The sequence below is a fragment of the Cydia strobilella genome, chromosome 16, assembly GCF_947568885.1.
Source record: "Cydia strobilella chromosome 16, ilCydStro3.1, whole genome shotgun sequence".
NCBI classification, from domain to species: domain Eukaryota; kingdom Metazoa; phylum Arthropoda; class Insecta; order Lepidoptera; family Tortricidae; genus Cydia; species Cydia strobilella.
The window spans coordinates 9,294,390-9,312,587 of NC_086056.1; the positions used below are offsets into that span (position 1 = coordinate 9,294,390).

Sequence of the window (18,198 nt, forward strand, 5' to 3'; positions counted from 1 at the left end):
TTTTAAGTATTTTTCTTCAGTCGTGTAAAAAATATGGGTGCCTTCTACTTACTCAAAAATTAGATTTATGTTACTAGCTTGTTAAGCTCTAAGAGGCATATTTAATTTTTTATAAATTCATAACCGAATCAGATCTAGATTAGATATGGATTCGATATAAATCATGCATCGCTCGTACTAGCATATAACTGCTGCTGTCAGATAGCACCTTACAAAATTAAATTAATCGATCAATTTATGAAGCACAATTATGAAAATTAATTCTCCATAAATATTATTTAAAATAAGAGACGAAGAAGATGGAGCTAGATTTATTTACCTATTTACAAAATATAACATTTAACATTTTTACTGTAGATATTGATTTATGTATAGGAGTCTGACAGGAGGCCTCACGTGTGCGTAAAATTTGTTAATAGCATGCAAATGTGTATTTGCTTTCATCACGGTATTAATTGCGTCAGTGTCTCAGTTAACAGCGGTGTCACGGTCGCCTTGTCTGTGCCCGAATGCCCGCGCACAGCACCGAAACAGCAATTTCGCAAACGTATGCTCACTGACTTATTTATATTTTTATATTTATTGTGTTCTTTTAGGCTCTTATACTTACCTTTTGCTTTTCTCTCACTTCGTAGTTTCATGCATCATAATATATGGGCAGATACCGACAGATACGGCATCTGCCGATACCTTTTGCGTACTATTTAACAGAGCCCACACACGAAGCTGTAATATATATTTTGGTATTCTGCCGATATCTTATCACAAGGCATCTGCAGATGCCTTGCGATGTATCAGTCGGTATGTTTTATATCCATATAAAATATATATATGTATATGTGGGTATGTTATGATATGTGGATATTTTATATCCAAACTGGATAATATTCAAGGTTTTGTTTGATGATATAGTGTATTTGTAAACGGTCAATTTGTTAACAAAGCCTCTATTATCAAAATGTTACATTCCATGTTCAGATATTTATAAACACCTTGACCGCTCCGAATGCTCCGATATGTCTGATAATGACTGTACTAAACCTATGTAGATTGGTAGGTAGTCTTTTTACTAGAGGCGCTAGATGTATATAGGTTATAGAGAGAGTAGAGAGTAGAGATACGTTACTTAAGTAAGGTGAGGTGGGCCCAGCTGCTCTGAAGACTATGTAGGTACCTATTAAAAGTACCCGTGTTCACTATCATGTACATATTCGGGTAAAAACTATCGCCTTTTTCCTTGCCAAACTTAACAAAGTTATTTTGACTAATTAAACAACATGCATATTGTATACGTCACGTTACCGGCGAAATGGCCTATTCCGCGGCCGTGCAGGTCAACGCCTCAAACTTACGAAAGTGACGCCATCGGCACTCACATGCGTAAACTTGGGACGAAATGTGAACTTGACTCGCTTGCGGGGAATATTTAGACTTTCAAGGTGACGTTATGCAAGCTGAACCTGCATACTCGTACTTCTGTTGCGCAAGTACTTACTTATCTACCTAGTTACTTTTGTGCAAATATGTTTAGATGTGGTCATGCGCTTCTGCTGGCCTTGTCCCGACTCCCGATCGATTGCAAATGTTAATCTCATGCAGTTTCGATATGACATCGAGATAAATAGCCACTGATAGTCCTAGAACTCTTTATTTTCATATTGTAGAGACATTTTTTAAACAAATAATATAATGTAGGTACACAAACATCTTCAAATATATGTATTGAATATTTTATTTATTTGAACATAAAAGATTTTCCTTATTTTCATTAAAAGAGAAGTTATAAATATTTATGATAACGAATCGGACTCTATTTATAATACATATACTACGTCAATAGTTCGCAATAAAATTTTATCAATTAGGTAACAATCGTTAAATGTTATTACGTTATGGTTACATTCAACACATTTATTAATCTTTGGCATCAGCGTTAAAAATTCAAATCTTACAAAACACTTAAATCTATTACGGATTACCTAAAATTCCAAATAGGTTGCACTATCGCGAAGTGTAGTAATCTAGGCATATAGTGACTTATTTGGAGTTGAGTAAAACTCCCACTCGTTCATTTGAATACGCATGCAGCACGTGTTTTGAGCGTAGGTCACGCACGAGTCTTTGAACTGTCAACACCGCGGGGCATCACTAAAACGACAAATTATTTTATCTCGCATACATACGTTAGACAATGGTAAGAGCAAGAATAAACTATAAATAAACATATCCGGACGTCCAGAATTGTTAACTGACCAGATTAACGGACATTCATCAAATAGCTTTTAATTTTTATTAAATGTTTTTTAACCCCCAACGCAAAAAGGGGGGTACTATACGTTTCATCAAGATCAAAGAACCGGTATAGTTTTTTTGTGTAAGTTAATCAAGAGTGGTCTTACTGGTCTTAGCTATGTTTGATAAATAGTACCGAACTCGACCTACATCTGCGATTTTCATAATCATTTATCTATTTGAAGAAGAATGGTCCAATTTTAGTTCTCGAATGTTAAATATTTTGGTTTTATTGAGTAATTTAGTTGCCATAAAATAATCATTTAAAATATCTACTGCTAATTCACGTAGTTACGGTCACGGGTTATTTTATTTAGTTTATTATTGCTCTACTTATTTTGTCAGTCCTGCGATTTGCCTGAGTTTGAGCCAAACGCCTCCGTTCGCTGCGTAAGCCAGCGAAGAGGCTTTTAGCTTCATAGGCACTGGGGTCCTCTTGTCCAGTATTAGCTCGTACTTGTTTATTATTTTAACAAGCGCCATCTTGGATTGAATGTAGCCTTGGCGGAGACCTAAAACCAAACACGTTGTTTTATTAGTACTTTATATACATTGGTTAGATACGGTCAGCCTCCAAAGTCCCACTAGATTCTTGTAATTTTTTATTTGACTTATTTATTAAACTACTCTTACATCTTATGGGGCCAAAAAGTCTGTAGTAATTTCTGAAGCTAACTATACTGATGCTACTGATAATATGTATACTGTATCGTAGGTAGAGGATATGTATATATAGTAGTCACGAGTAGTACAGAAATGGAAAATTTCGACATCTCTAGGGGGTTCAATTATTTGTACAAATTTACCTGCATATCTTTTTAACCCTTCGATGCATGAAATATTAATACTTCTACTAAAACAACCAATTGGCTTTTAATTAAAGCTTTATATCGGCATAAAAAGTCTTCATTTCATGCGAACCTAGATGCATAGAGTGTATTTTAAATTCACGTAGGCACCTAGGTTCAGTCTACTTGGACACCACAAATATATTAAATTCACGTAGGCACCTAGGTTAAGTCTACTTGGACTCCACAAATATTTTAAATTCACGTAGGCACCTAGGTTAAGTCTACTTGGACTCCACAAATATTTTAAATTCACGTAGGCACCTAGGTTAAGTCTACTTGGACTCCACAAATATTTTAAATTCACGTAGGCACCTAGGTTAAGTCTACTTAGACTCCACAAATATTTTTCTTCCCATATAGAGGATAGTATAGAGGATAGAGGGTTATTGTCATAGTAAATTTAGTAGTGACAGTAAATTTACTCCCATCTATCGACGCACGATTTAAACTGATAATTAAAATGTATAAAAATATAATATATATATATATAAATAAATGTTTTTTTTTAAACGCCATGACTTATGTTCTTTCACTGATATGTTAAAATTGTTAAAAAATCTTTATTATTATTTATGTTAATGATAGAAAATGTATCTTCCTGTTTCTGACGTGTAATGTTTTGTGTGCATTTACGAAATAAATGAAATTGTTAAATATCAAGAATATATAACTATTCGAGAATGATTTTTTCTTGATTTCCGAGGTACATTTTTTCCTTAGACTTTATTCATCTTATACGGAGTTACATATATCTTTGGTAAAATTAAATTGCTATAAAAATAATTCAATAGCTGATTAATGTAAAATAAAATAATTCAATAGATATTTGAATGGCTTTTAGGTCGTAAGGGCTGACCAAAGTTTATTCGCAGGCGAAGGCTAAATCTGAGTGTGAATATGATAAATTGATTAAATAATAGGCATTTATTAGTTGCACAAGGTTAAATTTAAAAATCACAATCACATTAGTGTGAAGTGGAATAATTATTTGCCTTGAGCAGGTGTTGGTGATGCACCTGCCATCTTCCGCCTCACCGTCGCACTTACTTACGAGTACCTTAACTAAGCTATCGAGCACACATGAGAAGGTCACCCATGTCTTTGCCATAGCAGTCCATCACTAAATCGACATACACCGGGCCCAAAAGCAATTTTTATATACTTGAGTAAAGTTCCTAGTCATATTTAGAAACTAAAATGTTGTATGTTTTCTAGATTCGGTTAGTTTGCCAAACAGTGCCAAAGACTATTTCGATGCGATGATGCCAATACATGTGGTATAGTCTTGACATACTTCTTGACAGGCATCAAAGCGACAAAGTACACTTCGCAATAAATTGTCATATCTTCACAAACAATGAAATTTTCACGTGCGTTACAGAAATTATTAGAAAAATTAAAACTGCCAATTTGACCAAAGGTCATACAATAGTTTTTCTTTATTGATTGGCATTAAATAGTAATTTATAAGGGTAGGTGGAACAAGACTAACATGCTCATACCTAATTGTGTACCTATTAATAATAGGTACACACTACGCATCCCATCAAATAGTAGGTACTAATTAGCAACTGGACCTACTTAGGTAGGTAAGTGATGTAACTTTAGGAATTAGGACCAAGGCCGGCACTTAAATTGAACAATGAATTAGAAACTGTAATAGATGTCATATATTAAAGAACAAAAAATAATACACCTAATATTGTCTTCGGTTACCGCGATAGTTACTCATGAAATAAAACTATGAAAAACGGATTATATCGCGTATATTGAATTTATAATACATCCCGACGTTTCGAACTCTTTACAGCGTTCGTGGTCAACGGGTGACTGAGGAAAAATTACAAAATGCAAAAATACCCACATACTAAAATAATGAACAATCATAGACTACAAACTTTAAGGCTGGTTGTACATGCAAAATCGGTTCATAAGGCTAGTTATACACTATAATTATTTTTCAAGTAAAGATATATATATATATATACGCGATAAAAAGAAAAACTATGCCGGCTCCAACCCTACACCACGGACCCGAGAAGATTTAATTCCCTCCTAAATTGTAGGAGGGTATCCCAATATGGGACCGGCAACAAACTCGGCGGGACACATCTTTTCAAAACATCAGAATGTCCAGCATCATCCAACACTACGGTCTCACAGTCTATGTCTCGCTTGCTCCTTTATCAGGTGGACTACAGGATCCCAAGCTGGTGGTAGAGAAAAGCCATCTTCCCTATTAAAGTTTGGATATTTCTTAATCTCAATGGCCTCGCGCAGCATTCTGGGTATGTAACGCTTCTCCTTGGCAAGAACCAGAGGCTTATCAAACTTGATTGAGTGATTGGCTTTATCCATGACATGCTCACAGACAGCAGACCTAGGTCGACGGTGCTTGACATCAGCTATGTGTTCCTTCACCCGAGTGGAAATGCTCCGTTTCGTCTGCCCGACATATGATAGGCCACACTCACAGTCCAGCCTGTACACTCCTGCAGTCTGTAGAGGGGTATTGCATTTTACAGGCCTCAGGAATTGTGACATCTTCTTCATTGGCTTGAAATATGTTTTTATAGAAGCACGCTTCAAGATGTGGCTGATCCTGTCCGTGACCCCCCTGACAAAAGGCAGAATGGCAGGCCTGCGCTCAACTGTGGGGATCTTAATGTGGGACCTCTGGTTGACCCGCGGTATCCTGAGCTCGTTTGCCTGGAGCGCGCGCCTGGCATGCTGGAGCTCCGCGGCCAGATGCTGGTCATCACATATCCTCTGGGCTCTCTGAAACAAAGATTTGCCTACTGTAACAAGTTGACTGGGATGGTGATGCGATTTGCCATTTAAGTACCTATCAGTATGAGTAGGTTTCCTATACACAGTGCGACCTAGGGTGTTATCAGGATTTCTTTTTACCAATACATCTAAGAAGGGGAGAGAACAGTCTTTTTCCAACTCCATAGTAAATTTTATTTTGCTATGGATGGAATTTAGGTGATCCAAGAAAGTTGAAACACTACTTTTTGGAAGTATAGTAAAAGTGTCATCTACGTATCTTTTAAATATCTTCGGTCGCACAGGAGCCAATGAGAGTGCCCTCTCCTCGAAGTCCTCCATAAAGATGTCAGCGACTACTGGAGACACCGGAGACCCCATGGCCACGCCGTCGACTTGAAGGTAGAATTCACCATTCCATAGCAAGTAGCCAGATGTAAGGCCTAGGTCGCACTGTGTATAGGAAACCTACTCATACTGATAGGTACTTAAATGGCAAATCGCATCACCATCCCAGTCAACTTGTTACAGTAGGCAAATCTTTGTTTCAGAGAGCCCAGAGGATATGTGTTGACCAGCATCTGGCCGCGGAGCTCCAGCATGCCAGGCGCGCGCTCCAGGCAAACGAGCTCAGGATACCGCGGGTCAACCAGAGGTCCCACATTAAGATCCCCACAGTTGAGCGCAGGCCTGCCATTCTGCCTTTTGTCAGGGGGGTCACGGACAGGATCAGCCACATCTTGAAGCGTGCTTCTATAAAAACATATTTCAAGCCAATGAAGAAGATGTCACAATTCCTGAGGCCTGTAAAATGCAATACCCCTCTACAGACTGCAGGAGTGTACAGGCTGGACTGTGAGTGTGGCCTATCATATGTCGGGCAGACGAAACGGAGCATTTCCACTCGGGTGAAGGAACACATAGCTGATGTCAAGCACCGTCGACCTAGGTCTGCTGTCTGTGAGCATGTCATGGATAAAGCCAATCACTCAATCAAGTTTGATAAGCCTCTGGTTCTTGCCAAGGAGAAGCGTTACATACCCAGAATGCTGCGCGAGGCCATTAAGATTAAGAAATATCCAAACTTTAATAGGGAAGATGGCTTTTCTCTACCACCAGCTTGGGATCCTGTAGTCCACCTGATAAAGGAGCAAGCGAGACATAGACTGTGAGACCGTAGTGTTGGATGATGCTGGACATTCTGATGTTTTGAAAAGATGTGTCCCGCCGAGTTTGTTGCCGGTCCCATATTGGGATACCCTCCTACAATTTAGGAGGGAATTAAATCTTCTCGGGTCCGTGGTGTAGGGTTGGAGCCGGCATAGTTTTTCTTTTTATCGCGTATATATATATATCTTTACTTGAAAAATAATTATAGTGTATAACTAGCCTTATGAACCGATTTTGCATGTACAACCAGCCTTAAAGTTTGTAGTCTATGATTGTTCATTATTTTAGTATGTGGGTATTTTTGCATTTTGTAATTTTTCCTCAGTCACCCGTTGACCACGAACGCTGTAAAGAGTTCGAAACGTCGGGATGTATTATAAATTCAATATACGCGATATAATCCGTTTTTCATAGTTTTATTTCATGAATAATACACCTAATAACAATAATTGATATCGAATGAAAATTATACGATGATGGGTTTGTATTGTTTTAATTTATATATAGTAGTGCGACTACTTAAAAAAAACTAATTAAATACTTATTTTATTAAATACTTTGATTTGTTCCCAAACTTGTTGAACAATGAACATAAATCTTGTATACAAGGCAAGTTCCTTACCTAAACATTTGCGCGGGCCCTCTCCGAACGGCATCCAATGACACGGGTGCATTTTAGATTTATTTTCCGGCGCAAACCTATCCGGATCGAACTTCTGCGGCTCGGGAAATATTTCCGGATTCATTTGTATCGCTTGATTAGGCACAAACAAAAGTGTCCCTTTGTCTATTACCAAATCGCTATTAGGCATTTTGTAGGATTTCGTGCATCTTCGAAATAAAGCACGCATTGGTGGATGCAACCGCATTGTTTCTGAAAGTAGTGGTTTAATTAGCATTAATATTAAGGGCTTAGTGGATATTTAAATTAGTAAATGGTCGAGACAAAATATCGAGAATTTAGGTATATACCTACTAGGATGCTGCTTATTTCGTCTTTTCGCCGTCTCACCCGCTTAATGTAGTCTCTTCCAATTAGAAAGAAGAATTTTTAATAGCGTTTTAGGGGTCGCTACCGAATTCTGAAAATTTAAACCCTTCATACAATTTTTTTTTCTTTCGTTTTTTTTAAGCGAGACAGTGAGTCAAGGTATATCGAAGTTATTAATATGCTATTTAATAGTAGGTATAGAGAAAATATAATTCTAAATAATTTTTATACCTGTTTTAGAAAATTTGCACTGCTGTATTAAACATATTAATAACGGGTCACTCACGTATTTTAAGTCGAAAACGCTCGACATCGGGAGCTTGCGTCGACGGTGACGGACCGGCGCAGACTGCGGGCCGCAGCCCTAATATGTTTAATATGTCTGTGTCTCACGGAAGTTTTGTTATGCACTGCTGAATCAATATTTAGAACGCCCAAAAATTAGGGGTGTTATTTTATGTTAAACTGCTCATTATTGCACTCTGACCCGTTGTCTCACAACCAAAAAACGAGAAATAAAAAAAGCATCTTCACAATCTTCCAAATTCGTTAGCGACCCCTAAAACGTAATTGAAAATTCAAAAAAAAAACCACATTTGGTTTTTAGTGGAAGAGACTTAATTAAGCGGACGAAGACATAGAAAATTTAACTTCGACGAAATAAGCAACACCCTAATACCTTCCTACTAATTAATCTAATTATTCGCACTGCCTAAACAATAGATATTACGATATTAGTCGCAGACAAACACATTGTAACTAGTTTATTATTTATTTACTATAATTAATAAGTTCTCATTTTAATTTACTTTTTAGCATCCACGAGGCCAACAAGCCAAATATTCTCTATAATTTTATTGCAAATCAAATGATGAGAGATAAATATAAAAAAATCCAGATACTTTTTATATGATATAATGTTTAATTGAGGATTTAATATGGTTACAAGCGTACCCATTTTATTTTGTAGTCCAAAATGCAAACAACATCTTGCAAAATTAATTTACGGTCAAATATGTGACTTACCATCAATCACCATGTTTAAATAAACCATTTCATTCTGCGCCTCATAAGTGCAGTGGCCGTCATATCTGGCTAGCACTCGTCGCACTTCCTCCCTCGCCTTGGCCTGTATGTGGGGGTTGCATGCCAGCTCGTAGGCCGCGAACTGTCCCGCCGTAGCTGACGTCTCATAACCCGCGAACATGTATAGCATCGTGTTGGCCACTACATCCTCAATACAGAAGGAAAATTTTGCGCCCCCTGAAATTCGTTTGTACATTTTCATTCGATATCGCTTTCGATATTTGGGTCATACAGAAATTTTGCAGTTAGTTTTTCTTTCTTATTTATTAGTATATTCCTATTATTTGGGAATATTAACATAGATTAATCTGCAAATAAAATCATTTTTGTGCGTTTTAAACCAATAGATTAATGACAACAAACCGTGACTTTAAAGAGCTTTTGTAACTACCTCAAGAAAACACAAATATGGAATTCGAATGTGAGAATATATTTTTATATTTAATAATAATTTAATAATAATAATGTTCTAGTACCATTTTTTGTGAAATCCTCAACTATAATGTAATCGAAGCGATATCCATCCAGATAAACCTATGTATTTCAATATCATAAATTTGTCTCCTGATGTAAGTAGCCCCAGTAGAGCAGGGTGTTTATCATTAAATCATTTGTCTTTTAAAATTACACACTGCATTTAATGGACACCAAAGAGAAATTAATTATTTTTAGTTTTCCGTGTCTGTATGACCCAATTATTAAATGTTTTAATTAATGCAATTAATCATGTATTTTATTTTAAAAGTTACCTTTGTCATTCATCTTTTGCTCATTCTTTAACTCTACTAAAGTTTGTAAAAAGTCGTTACGTATGTAGGAATGCTTTTCCCTATATTCCACACTTTCCTTTACTAAGCTGAAGAAGAAGTTTATTATCCTCGGACTTATTCTTCTGATTTTCAAAATCTTGAAAAAGTCGGGCATAAAAAATGCGAAAGCACGAACGAAAGTCCTGAAATGGTTATTACTTATTAGGTACGTTAATTGTGCTTAAATGATAACGATTATTAAGAAACATTTTATTCTGTCATTCTGGAAGTACACGCAACTGCAAATGAGCTACTTACCTCGTAACAGTCGTTACCTTATAAGTTAAGATATTGTTACTTGTTACTTACCAGTAGCCAGATTGTGGTTCAAAATACTCATGTCCTCGAAGATAGAATTCTGAATTAGAATTTTTGAATCCGTTACACTCTACACCGAATCCAACACTACCAATTATTTCCATGGAATACTTCGCGTAGAGGTCGGTGAAATTGACCGACTCCCCATTTAAATATAGCAAGTCGACGTAATTTAGAGCTTCATTAGCTATGTGTTCCACCAATGGATACATCATCTTAACCTTCCCTGACGTGAAGGTTGGGGACATTTTCGATCGCAACATTTTCCATTGTTCGCCGTGCATATTGAAGAGATGGCCGGCCAGCGGGTCACCCTCTCCACCAGAAAATATTCCATGGGCTTGAAAGTGATCAAAATCTTTGATCAAAATAAGCTTCGCTATATCCGGGTCGTTGATAGAGAGCACTGGCCGGTGAAATGAGTACATGCCCACGTACGGCAAATGTTTATATTTATCGTAATTGTCAATGTAGGGCTGAAAAAACTGTGACTTCCTTTGTATCACATCCTTAATGTTGCCGAATGGAAACGTTGGTTTGGGCCCGCTAACTCCTTTTCTCAGCCAATAAGTGTATTTATACTGGAACCACAAGTACAGGCCCAAAAATCCAAAAACTAGGCCTCCAATTACCTCAGTGGTGAAAATTTGTGACAATAAAGACATTTTTGTAACTGAAAACTATATCGCACTCATAATAAGGTCGTTTAAACAAAACTCAAAAACTTTAAAATTTAAGAAATATTTTAATTTATTTCACACGTATTAATGTAAAAATACTAGTAGTTAGATGCACCACAAATGTTGTACGAATAATACAGCTTAAATAAGCTTGTTTTTTTTATTCGTGAGATGCCCGGCGCCAGCCGTGGCGGATAGCGGCTACTGCTACTAGCTACTGACCAAAGGCTTTACCCTTCCACAAGCCACGCGCCCGCCCAAACAACCTTTTAGAGGTCGCACATCGAAATTACACTTTTTGAAGTGAAGTAACTAGCCCGCGACTTTTTGTATTTATAGTTTGTTGAATAGGTGCCTAGTTGCCTACTGCCTACCTAATAGTTACTATAAAATTTTCATAAAGGGTCATTTCATAAGGTACTACTACTACTACGCTGTCCAAAATAGTATGACTTTTCCTCTAGAATTCCACGGTTTTAATACTGTTACAATTTACTTGCAATGAAATTTTAAACCATTTTTAATCGGAACAGCATTTGTTTTGTGACAGCTTCTACTATTTATACCTTACCTTTATACTAGAGCTCTTGATAGCACACGCAATGCGTTATTTATACGTCATAATTTCATAGAAGTTTGACGTTTAAATTAACACATGCACTGCGTGTGCTATCAAAATCGTTGCAGACTTATCTCGGTCTGACTCTAGTAGAGTTAGACCAAGACAAGTCTGCAACGATTTAGATAGCGCTCGTAGTGCAGTGTTATTTATATTAAAAATATATTTTATCTACTTATGTTTCGAAAAAAACTTATCACAAATTCACGATACTTACGCACAGATAAAAAATAGGTATATTTAAAAATAGTGTAGGTACCTACTTGTTTGAGACGCCGCGCCACCGTCTACGTCTGCCGAGTGAACTACTTAGTAGCAAATAAAATAGACTAAGGCAAGTGGACCATCCCACTAACCCGGGGTTAAGCGGTTTAACCGTTAACCCAGTGTCGAATTGTACTGGTAACCATGGTAACTCCAAGTTTAACCGGTTAACCCGGGTTAGTGGGATGGTGCAAGTGGGCCTTATAATATAATAATAAGAAATCCGTGTTATTATATTGACTACTTGTATGTACAGTGCATCGATTACATAACCTTGTTTATGAAAATCATTTTATAAAGGGTATCAACATTATAAATATATACCTATTTAGCTGGAATCATAAAAAAAATTGTATTGGTATTTTTTTCACATTTAGTAACTCAAGACAATAATGTAGCCAAACCTAACACAGTGTCAATTTTCCACGTAGCTTATAATATTATAATATATAGTTATAATTTAAACATACAGTACGGACTACGGATTATACACCGAGTTTTTATTGAATTCCGTTAACTTCGGGGTATGGTTTAAGAAAACTAAATGGCGTAGTTAATTAAAAAAATATATATATTTATTTTATTTTATAAAAAGTAATTAAATGTTGCATATAGCGTTGTTGTAACACGAGCATTACATTTAACTCAACAAAACAATTGAAATCTGTGACATACCAATGTCATTTCGAAGATCGATCGTCCGACATAGTACTTAAGTTTAGTAGCAAATGTATGAACTCGTACTAAACACTAATAAATATGTAAACAGGCCCTAAGGCAAATGTACACGCTCGTAGGGGCCTTATCAGAAACAATTGATGATCTCCGAAATGGTGTAGATTACCGGGGTCTTTGAGCTCAGGAATGCACCCTTGAAATTAACGGAAATAATTAAAAAAACACGATGTATATTAAATACATGAACTCGCAATTTATTTACTTTGGCACAGAATAAGTAATAGTATTATCATACAGAACGGCCACGCACCGCCACGCCCCAACTCGAATTACCTCGCCCCGCGACACCAGATTGCTGGCTTTTCGCCGGCCGCTCAGTTCGATTAGCGACGCGGTCACGCGATGACGGGACATTCAAAATGCCGATGTATTGTGCGAGGTAGGAAACAAAGAAGTTTTTTTTTAAATATGTACTTAATAATACTTATACCTACGTGTAGTGTACCTTACATGTAGGTACCTATATAATACTGATAATACATCAAATAACGCGTTTGCTACAATCACATTCATTTAAACTACAATTTGTCGAAAACCCAAATGTACGTCAATATAACAAAGTGTAAAAGGTGTAATAATATTTAGATAGGTACCTACCTAGTACCTACCTACCGATTTTAACAACCTGTTCGTTGAACTTGTGAATGTTAGCTAACATTCAACTACCTATAGGTAGGTACATAGATATTATTCCTTCGTAAATATTTTGTTTTTTGTTACACTTTTATCATGTCTAAAAAAATATAATATTTATATATAATCGTTTAAATTAATAAAAACAATAATGCAAATACCTATTTATAATAATTCCGCTTTCAAAGTAGATACAGTTGAGTGTAAGATTATAAATCGACCAAGGACCAATTGCTTGGTGAACGGTAGATTGCCCATACAATTTCGTTTGTTTACGTTTCGGTCGGGTTATCCTGCGTGTGCACGGCCGTCTGCGGCCCGCTCGTGTCATTTCGGCAGGCCTCGAGAATATTCGGCTCCGCCTTCGCCGTATGTCAGCGCCGCACGAGGGCTGTGTGTGTGTTGTATTTGAAACTTTAATAGTGTTCGAAATAGATAAATTAATTAAATGTTGCACTTTTAAGTTTTCAATTAAGAGCATTGTCCTGCAAATACATCATGTACTTTTCTTTCACATTTTGTGCAAATAATCCGAGGAACAAACCATGATTGAAAATATGAACGCTGCGCTGTATTTTCATAAATATGACGGGCATAAATGGGAAGAATAGAACCGCATAATGTAAATTTTGCGAACTTAAAAATGGTTTCTTTAATTAAGGAACAAACATATATCTATTCCTTAGTTAGATATTTACATAAGAGTTTTACGACAACGCTCCGTGAATTCAAAAACATCTAAGTGGCAGCCCTAAGCAGCTTACGCACACAAAGACGCGTGTACAAACGTGCCGTTCACACATATAAACGCAAGCGAGTTTTGATGTATGGCGTGTCCGCCCTGTGGCGTAACTACGTTTGTATGGAAAACCAAGCTTGCCGGGGACTCTTAATTTACTTACTTCATAACCTTTGTCTATAAGAAGGGAAATGTTTACATTATTAGTGCATGAAATACAATTATTACTAAATAAGACGATTTCCAATTTGAAGTTACTTAATCAAATTAGTTTTGACTGTCAGTAGTGTCGCTATCAGCTTTCACTACTTCTCTCCTTAATTGCACTAAATGTTGCAAATATTTCTTTGGGGTCCTTTCGTTCGAGTATCCTGTAGAATTCCTGCGATATTGCACCAAATACCTATTGTACTTATCGGCAGAAATTTCTAAACTGTTACACGAATCAAGTATTTGTTTTTCGAGGTGATCGTAAGTATCGCTTTGTCTGTTATATTTTTTGTTCTGGTCTTCAAAGAATTTTTTGCTTTGTAAAAATTTATATCGTGTGTTATTAGTATGATTGCTTTCACTAGAGCTGCAATCCCAGTTTAATGATTCGTAATAACGGTTATCTTTCTCAGATTGTTCTTTGTCTAATCCTAAAATTTCTCTGTAAATGCGGGATTTAGCAGTTCTATATTTTGATTGGTTTTTGTATACGGGTGTGTACTGATGATTTGTTATATTATATGGTTTATAGTCTATATGATCAGAGCCACCTTGCTGCCAAATAAACGAATCTGAATCTACTTTACCAGAGTCTACGGAGTCGGAAGAAGTGCATGCGTGAGAAGCACCATCGTTATCTATTTCTGTATTTATAATATTAGAATTATAATTTATAGTATTGTCGTGTTTTTCAGGATCATTCCTTTTAGTTGAGTCTATCTGAGAATTCGTATCATCATGGAAGCATTGGTTTTCGTTATCTTCTAACAATTTACTCGTTTTATCATCTTGTCCTGGAGGAGTTAATATATTTTCTTTAAACTTCACGATCCTTTTTGTATTGTTTTCTCGAGGTGGTGAAAGTATGATATTGAATGGATATATGTCATCATTACGGCCTAATATTATATCTTTCATTTCATTCTGACTTACTTTGCTCGAGCAGTTTACGGATACACGGGGCAATTCACAGTTTTCCGCATCTGGGAAATCTTCAGTGCTATAATTTGATGGATTTAAAGTATCGTCACCTTTGGTTACTTTCATATGGCTAACTATACAGGGAACTTGACTACTACCAACTTGATATGTAATTGGTTCCTTATATCCTTTAGTTGCTGATTCTACATTGCTATGATTAGTTAGGAGATCGGGAGTGATTCCAACACTACTTGCTCTATCAGGAGTGCCATTATTAGATAAATCTGAGTTTTCATCGGAACTTTGAGATTCTGACTCTGCGTATCTCTGAGATATATTTATGCTGATAATGGGCACAGATATACATTCGTCTACTTTATTTGTATCACTAACTTCACTAACACTGGCTTTTATTGAGCGTTTGCGCCTTGGAGGCGGTAAGACTCTAGTTTGTGTATATCTATCAAATCGCACCGCATCGTCAGTCATCACAAAAGTACTTTTTAGAACAACTTGCCTGGCTTCAGTAACTGTTGATTTATCATAAGAGCGCAAGGAACCGCATTTTGGACCGATAGCAATTTCTTTACATCGAGGTGTTATAGGTTTAGTTTCGGTGCTAGCATCCCGACAAGCAACTAATGAGTGTTTATTTTTATCACAATATGATTCCAAGTCAGTCTGCACATCAATACATTGGTCTTTTACTCGAATAACAGTCCGTCGTGTTTGTGTATGGGCTGGTATGCCGATCCTTCTCTTATTTCTTAACGCTTTCTGACTTAATTCCATTAAACGCTGCCTCGCGTTGGTACAAATTTTTAGTTCACTTAGTGGCTCTACAATCTTTTTGTCTACCATTGATTCCACTTTGGCCACAGCCGCTTCTTCTTTCTTTTTCAGTTTCGAATACAACCGTTCAGTAACCGATGCCACAATTTCTGCTCTTTGATTATCGTATAAAATAGGAACATGAGTTTTACCAGCATTTACACGAATTCGCTCATGAGTTTGAACAGGAATTGGTTCGTGTAGAGTCTTGTCGATAGACAGCACTTCTTGAGACCTATAATGTCGTCTTTTATGTCGGAGTGGTGCTACAATTTCTAGTTCACTCCTTGTCCTTTCTAGCGCTGGCACAAGTAATTTATCTACCTCCTTGTTGATTTCGTTAGCTATGTTTACATTTTCATCTGCGGCGTTCAGCACATCCGAACTAGTGTGTGCTGAAGCCACAGATTTTGGTTCGGTATCAGTCTTCTGTTGCAACATATCCATAAAGTTCCCTATTTCAGCTATGTTCTCATCTACAATTTCTACATTTTTTGGCTTTAAATCCCAATGAGAGTCTTCATAAACTAGTCCTTCAGTTTCTGGGACCTGTGGAAGTGTAATTATTTTGATTTTTGAAGGAAAGAAAACGTATTTAGCGTTACTTATCATGGTCATAATTTATACTTACGTATCTTATATGATGCCGACAAAGCTCAGCAAGTAAGTTGTTGTAGTGAGCCTGTATGCAGGCCTGTGCGGACGGGGCGGTGCGCGGGGGAGGCAGTTGACGCGCGCGAGACGTCCAGCGGAGGGTGGAAGCCGACTCGCCGTAGCAGGCTACACTCGGAGAAACCGCTGCGGGGATGGGGATGTCATACATTTAGGGACTAAAAATCAATTGCACCAACCAAATAGATTGATTGCTCAACGTCAATCAACAGTGAACTTATAAAACGTATCATACAATAAAATGTTGCCTAAGTTTAAACGGTGACAGACGGTTTTTTTTTTTTATGTGATATTCAGCAAACGAGCAGACGAGCCGCCTGATGGGAAGCAGTCATCGTCGCCCATGGACGTAAGCAACATCACAGGAGCCACTTAAGCATTGCCGACCCTTGAGAACCCTAAATACCCGCTTCTTGAAGAATCCCATGTCGTAGCACAAAGGAAATACCTCAGGAGGCAACTCATTCCACATTCTGCACGTTCTGGGAAGAAACGAGCGGGATGCCCGCTTATTCATGGTGTGCCATGTGTCTAAGAAGTGAGGATGAGCTTTGCTCCTTTGGCGGGAGGTGCGGTGATAGAAACGAGACGATGGCACCAGATCAAAAAGTTCTTCGGAACATTCCCCATTGTACAGACGGTAGAACATGCAAAGAGAGCCAACGTCTCTCCGAAGACTAAGAGGTTCTAAGCCGTCAGTAAGTTCGGAATTGCCGACAATACGAACTGCCCGACGTTGGATGGAGTCAAGGGGAAGGAGCTGGTATTGTGGAGCGCCAGACCAGAGATGAGAACAGTACTCCATATGGGGTCGAACCTGCGCTTTATATAACAAAAGTCGGTGACCCGGTGTGAAGTACTGTTTGGCTCTGTTAAGCACCCCAAGCTTTTTGGAGGCCAGTTTGGCTTTTTGTTCCAGATGACTACGAAACTGGACTTCGTTCGTAATGTCGACGCCAAGTATCCCGATACTTTTAGCGGTGGTAAGGGGAATGCCCTGAAACTTTGGCGCCGTGACAAATGGGGTTTTTTTGGCGGAGAACGCGCAGACTTGTATCTTACTGGGGTTGAACTGGACGAGGTTACGTCTTACGGTTAGGTGTAACTGACCCTTAGCGCCATTTACACCATCCTACTAACCCGGGGTTAACCGGTTAAACCGTTCACCCAGTGTCAAATTGTACTGGTAACCATGGTAATTCCAGGTTTAACCGGTTAAACCCGGGTTAGTGGGATGGTGCAAGTGGCCCTTAGTCAAACAGAAAGTTTAGAAGACATGTAATGTCTTAAGATTTGTTATCTTATCACCCGACGACAGTAAAGTCTGAAAATCGTATTAAAAACTTAAAATTCAACGTAAAACTTTGTTATAACTTATAAAGCGTAAATCTGTCATTATTGATAAACTTACTTGCTATTATAAAAGTGCAGGCGCCTCCCGTGAAGCAATCTTTTAGAAGCCAAGTAAGAGCAGAATCCCGGTAGGGAACAAACCGTCCACGGCCGCTGCTACCGCTCACTAAACGACACAAATAATCACAATATGATTGATTATGATTACGCGAAATATTAATATGGCACAATGTCACAACACGGCAGTTTTTA

At 37.5% G+C, this 18,198-nt stretch overlaps 2 protein-coding genes across 2 annotated transcripts in view; both read right to left on the reverse strand.

Annotated features, from left to right (window-relative positions):
* Nucleotides 1–1,655: 1,655 nt before the first annotated feature.
* Nucleotides 1,656–11,490, reverse strand: LOC134748183 (probable cytochrome P450 6a14). The gene is made up of 5 exons (XM_063682895.1): nt 10,278–11,490; nt 9,909–10,111; nt 9,100–9,336; nt 7,705–7,956; nt 1,656–2,804 (listed from the first exon to the last, which is right to left on the reverse strand). The coding sequence occupies exons 1-5, from the start codon at nt 10,949–10,951 to the stop codon at nt 2,626–2,628; spliced, it is 1,545 nt and encodes a 514-aa protein (XP_063538965.1). The 5' UTR covers nt 10,952–11,490; the 3' UTR covers nt 1,656–2,625.
* A 933-nt stretch (nt 11,491–12,423) lies between these two features.
* Nucleotides 12,424–18,198, reverse strand: part of LOC134748445 (kinesin-like protein KIF15) — a 28,947-nt gene continuing 23,172 nt past the window's right edge. Inside the window, exons 7-9 of the mRNA XM_063683237.1 lie at nt 18,005–18,112; nt 16,553–16,719; nt 12,424–16,470 (exon numbers count right to left, since the gene is read on the reverse strand). Coding sequence (XP_063539307.1) covers nt 14,227–16,470; nt 16,553–16,719; nt 18,005–18,112 — 2,519 coding nt within the window. The 3' untranslated portion in view covers nt 12,424–14,226. The remainder of the gene's footprint in view (nt 16,471–16,552; nt 16,720–18,004; nt 18,113–18,198) is intronic.

Bases quoted from the DNA above. Each gene is read 5' to 3' on its own strand.
- LOC134748183 (XM_063682895.1), bottom strand. From the start codon at position 10,951: ATGTCTTTATTGTCACAAATTTTCACCACTGAGGTAATTGGAGGCCTA. The intron at 10,112-10,277 runs GTAAGTAACAAG...TAACCATTTCAG, and splicing joins GAACCACAATCTGGCTACTG to GACTTTCGTTCGTGCTTTCG. The intron at 9,337-9,908 runs GTAACTTTTAAA...AACGAATTTCAG, and splicing joins GCAAAAGATGAATGACAAAG to GGGGCGCAAAATTTTCCTTC.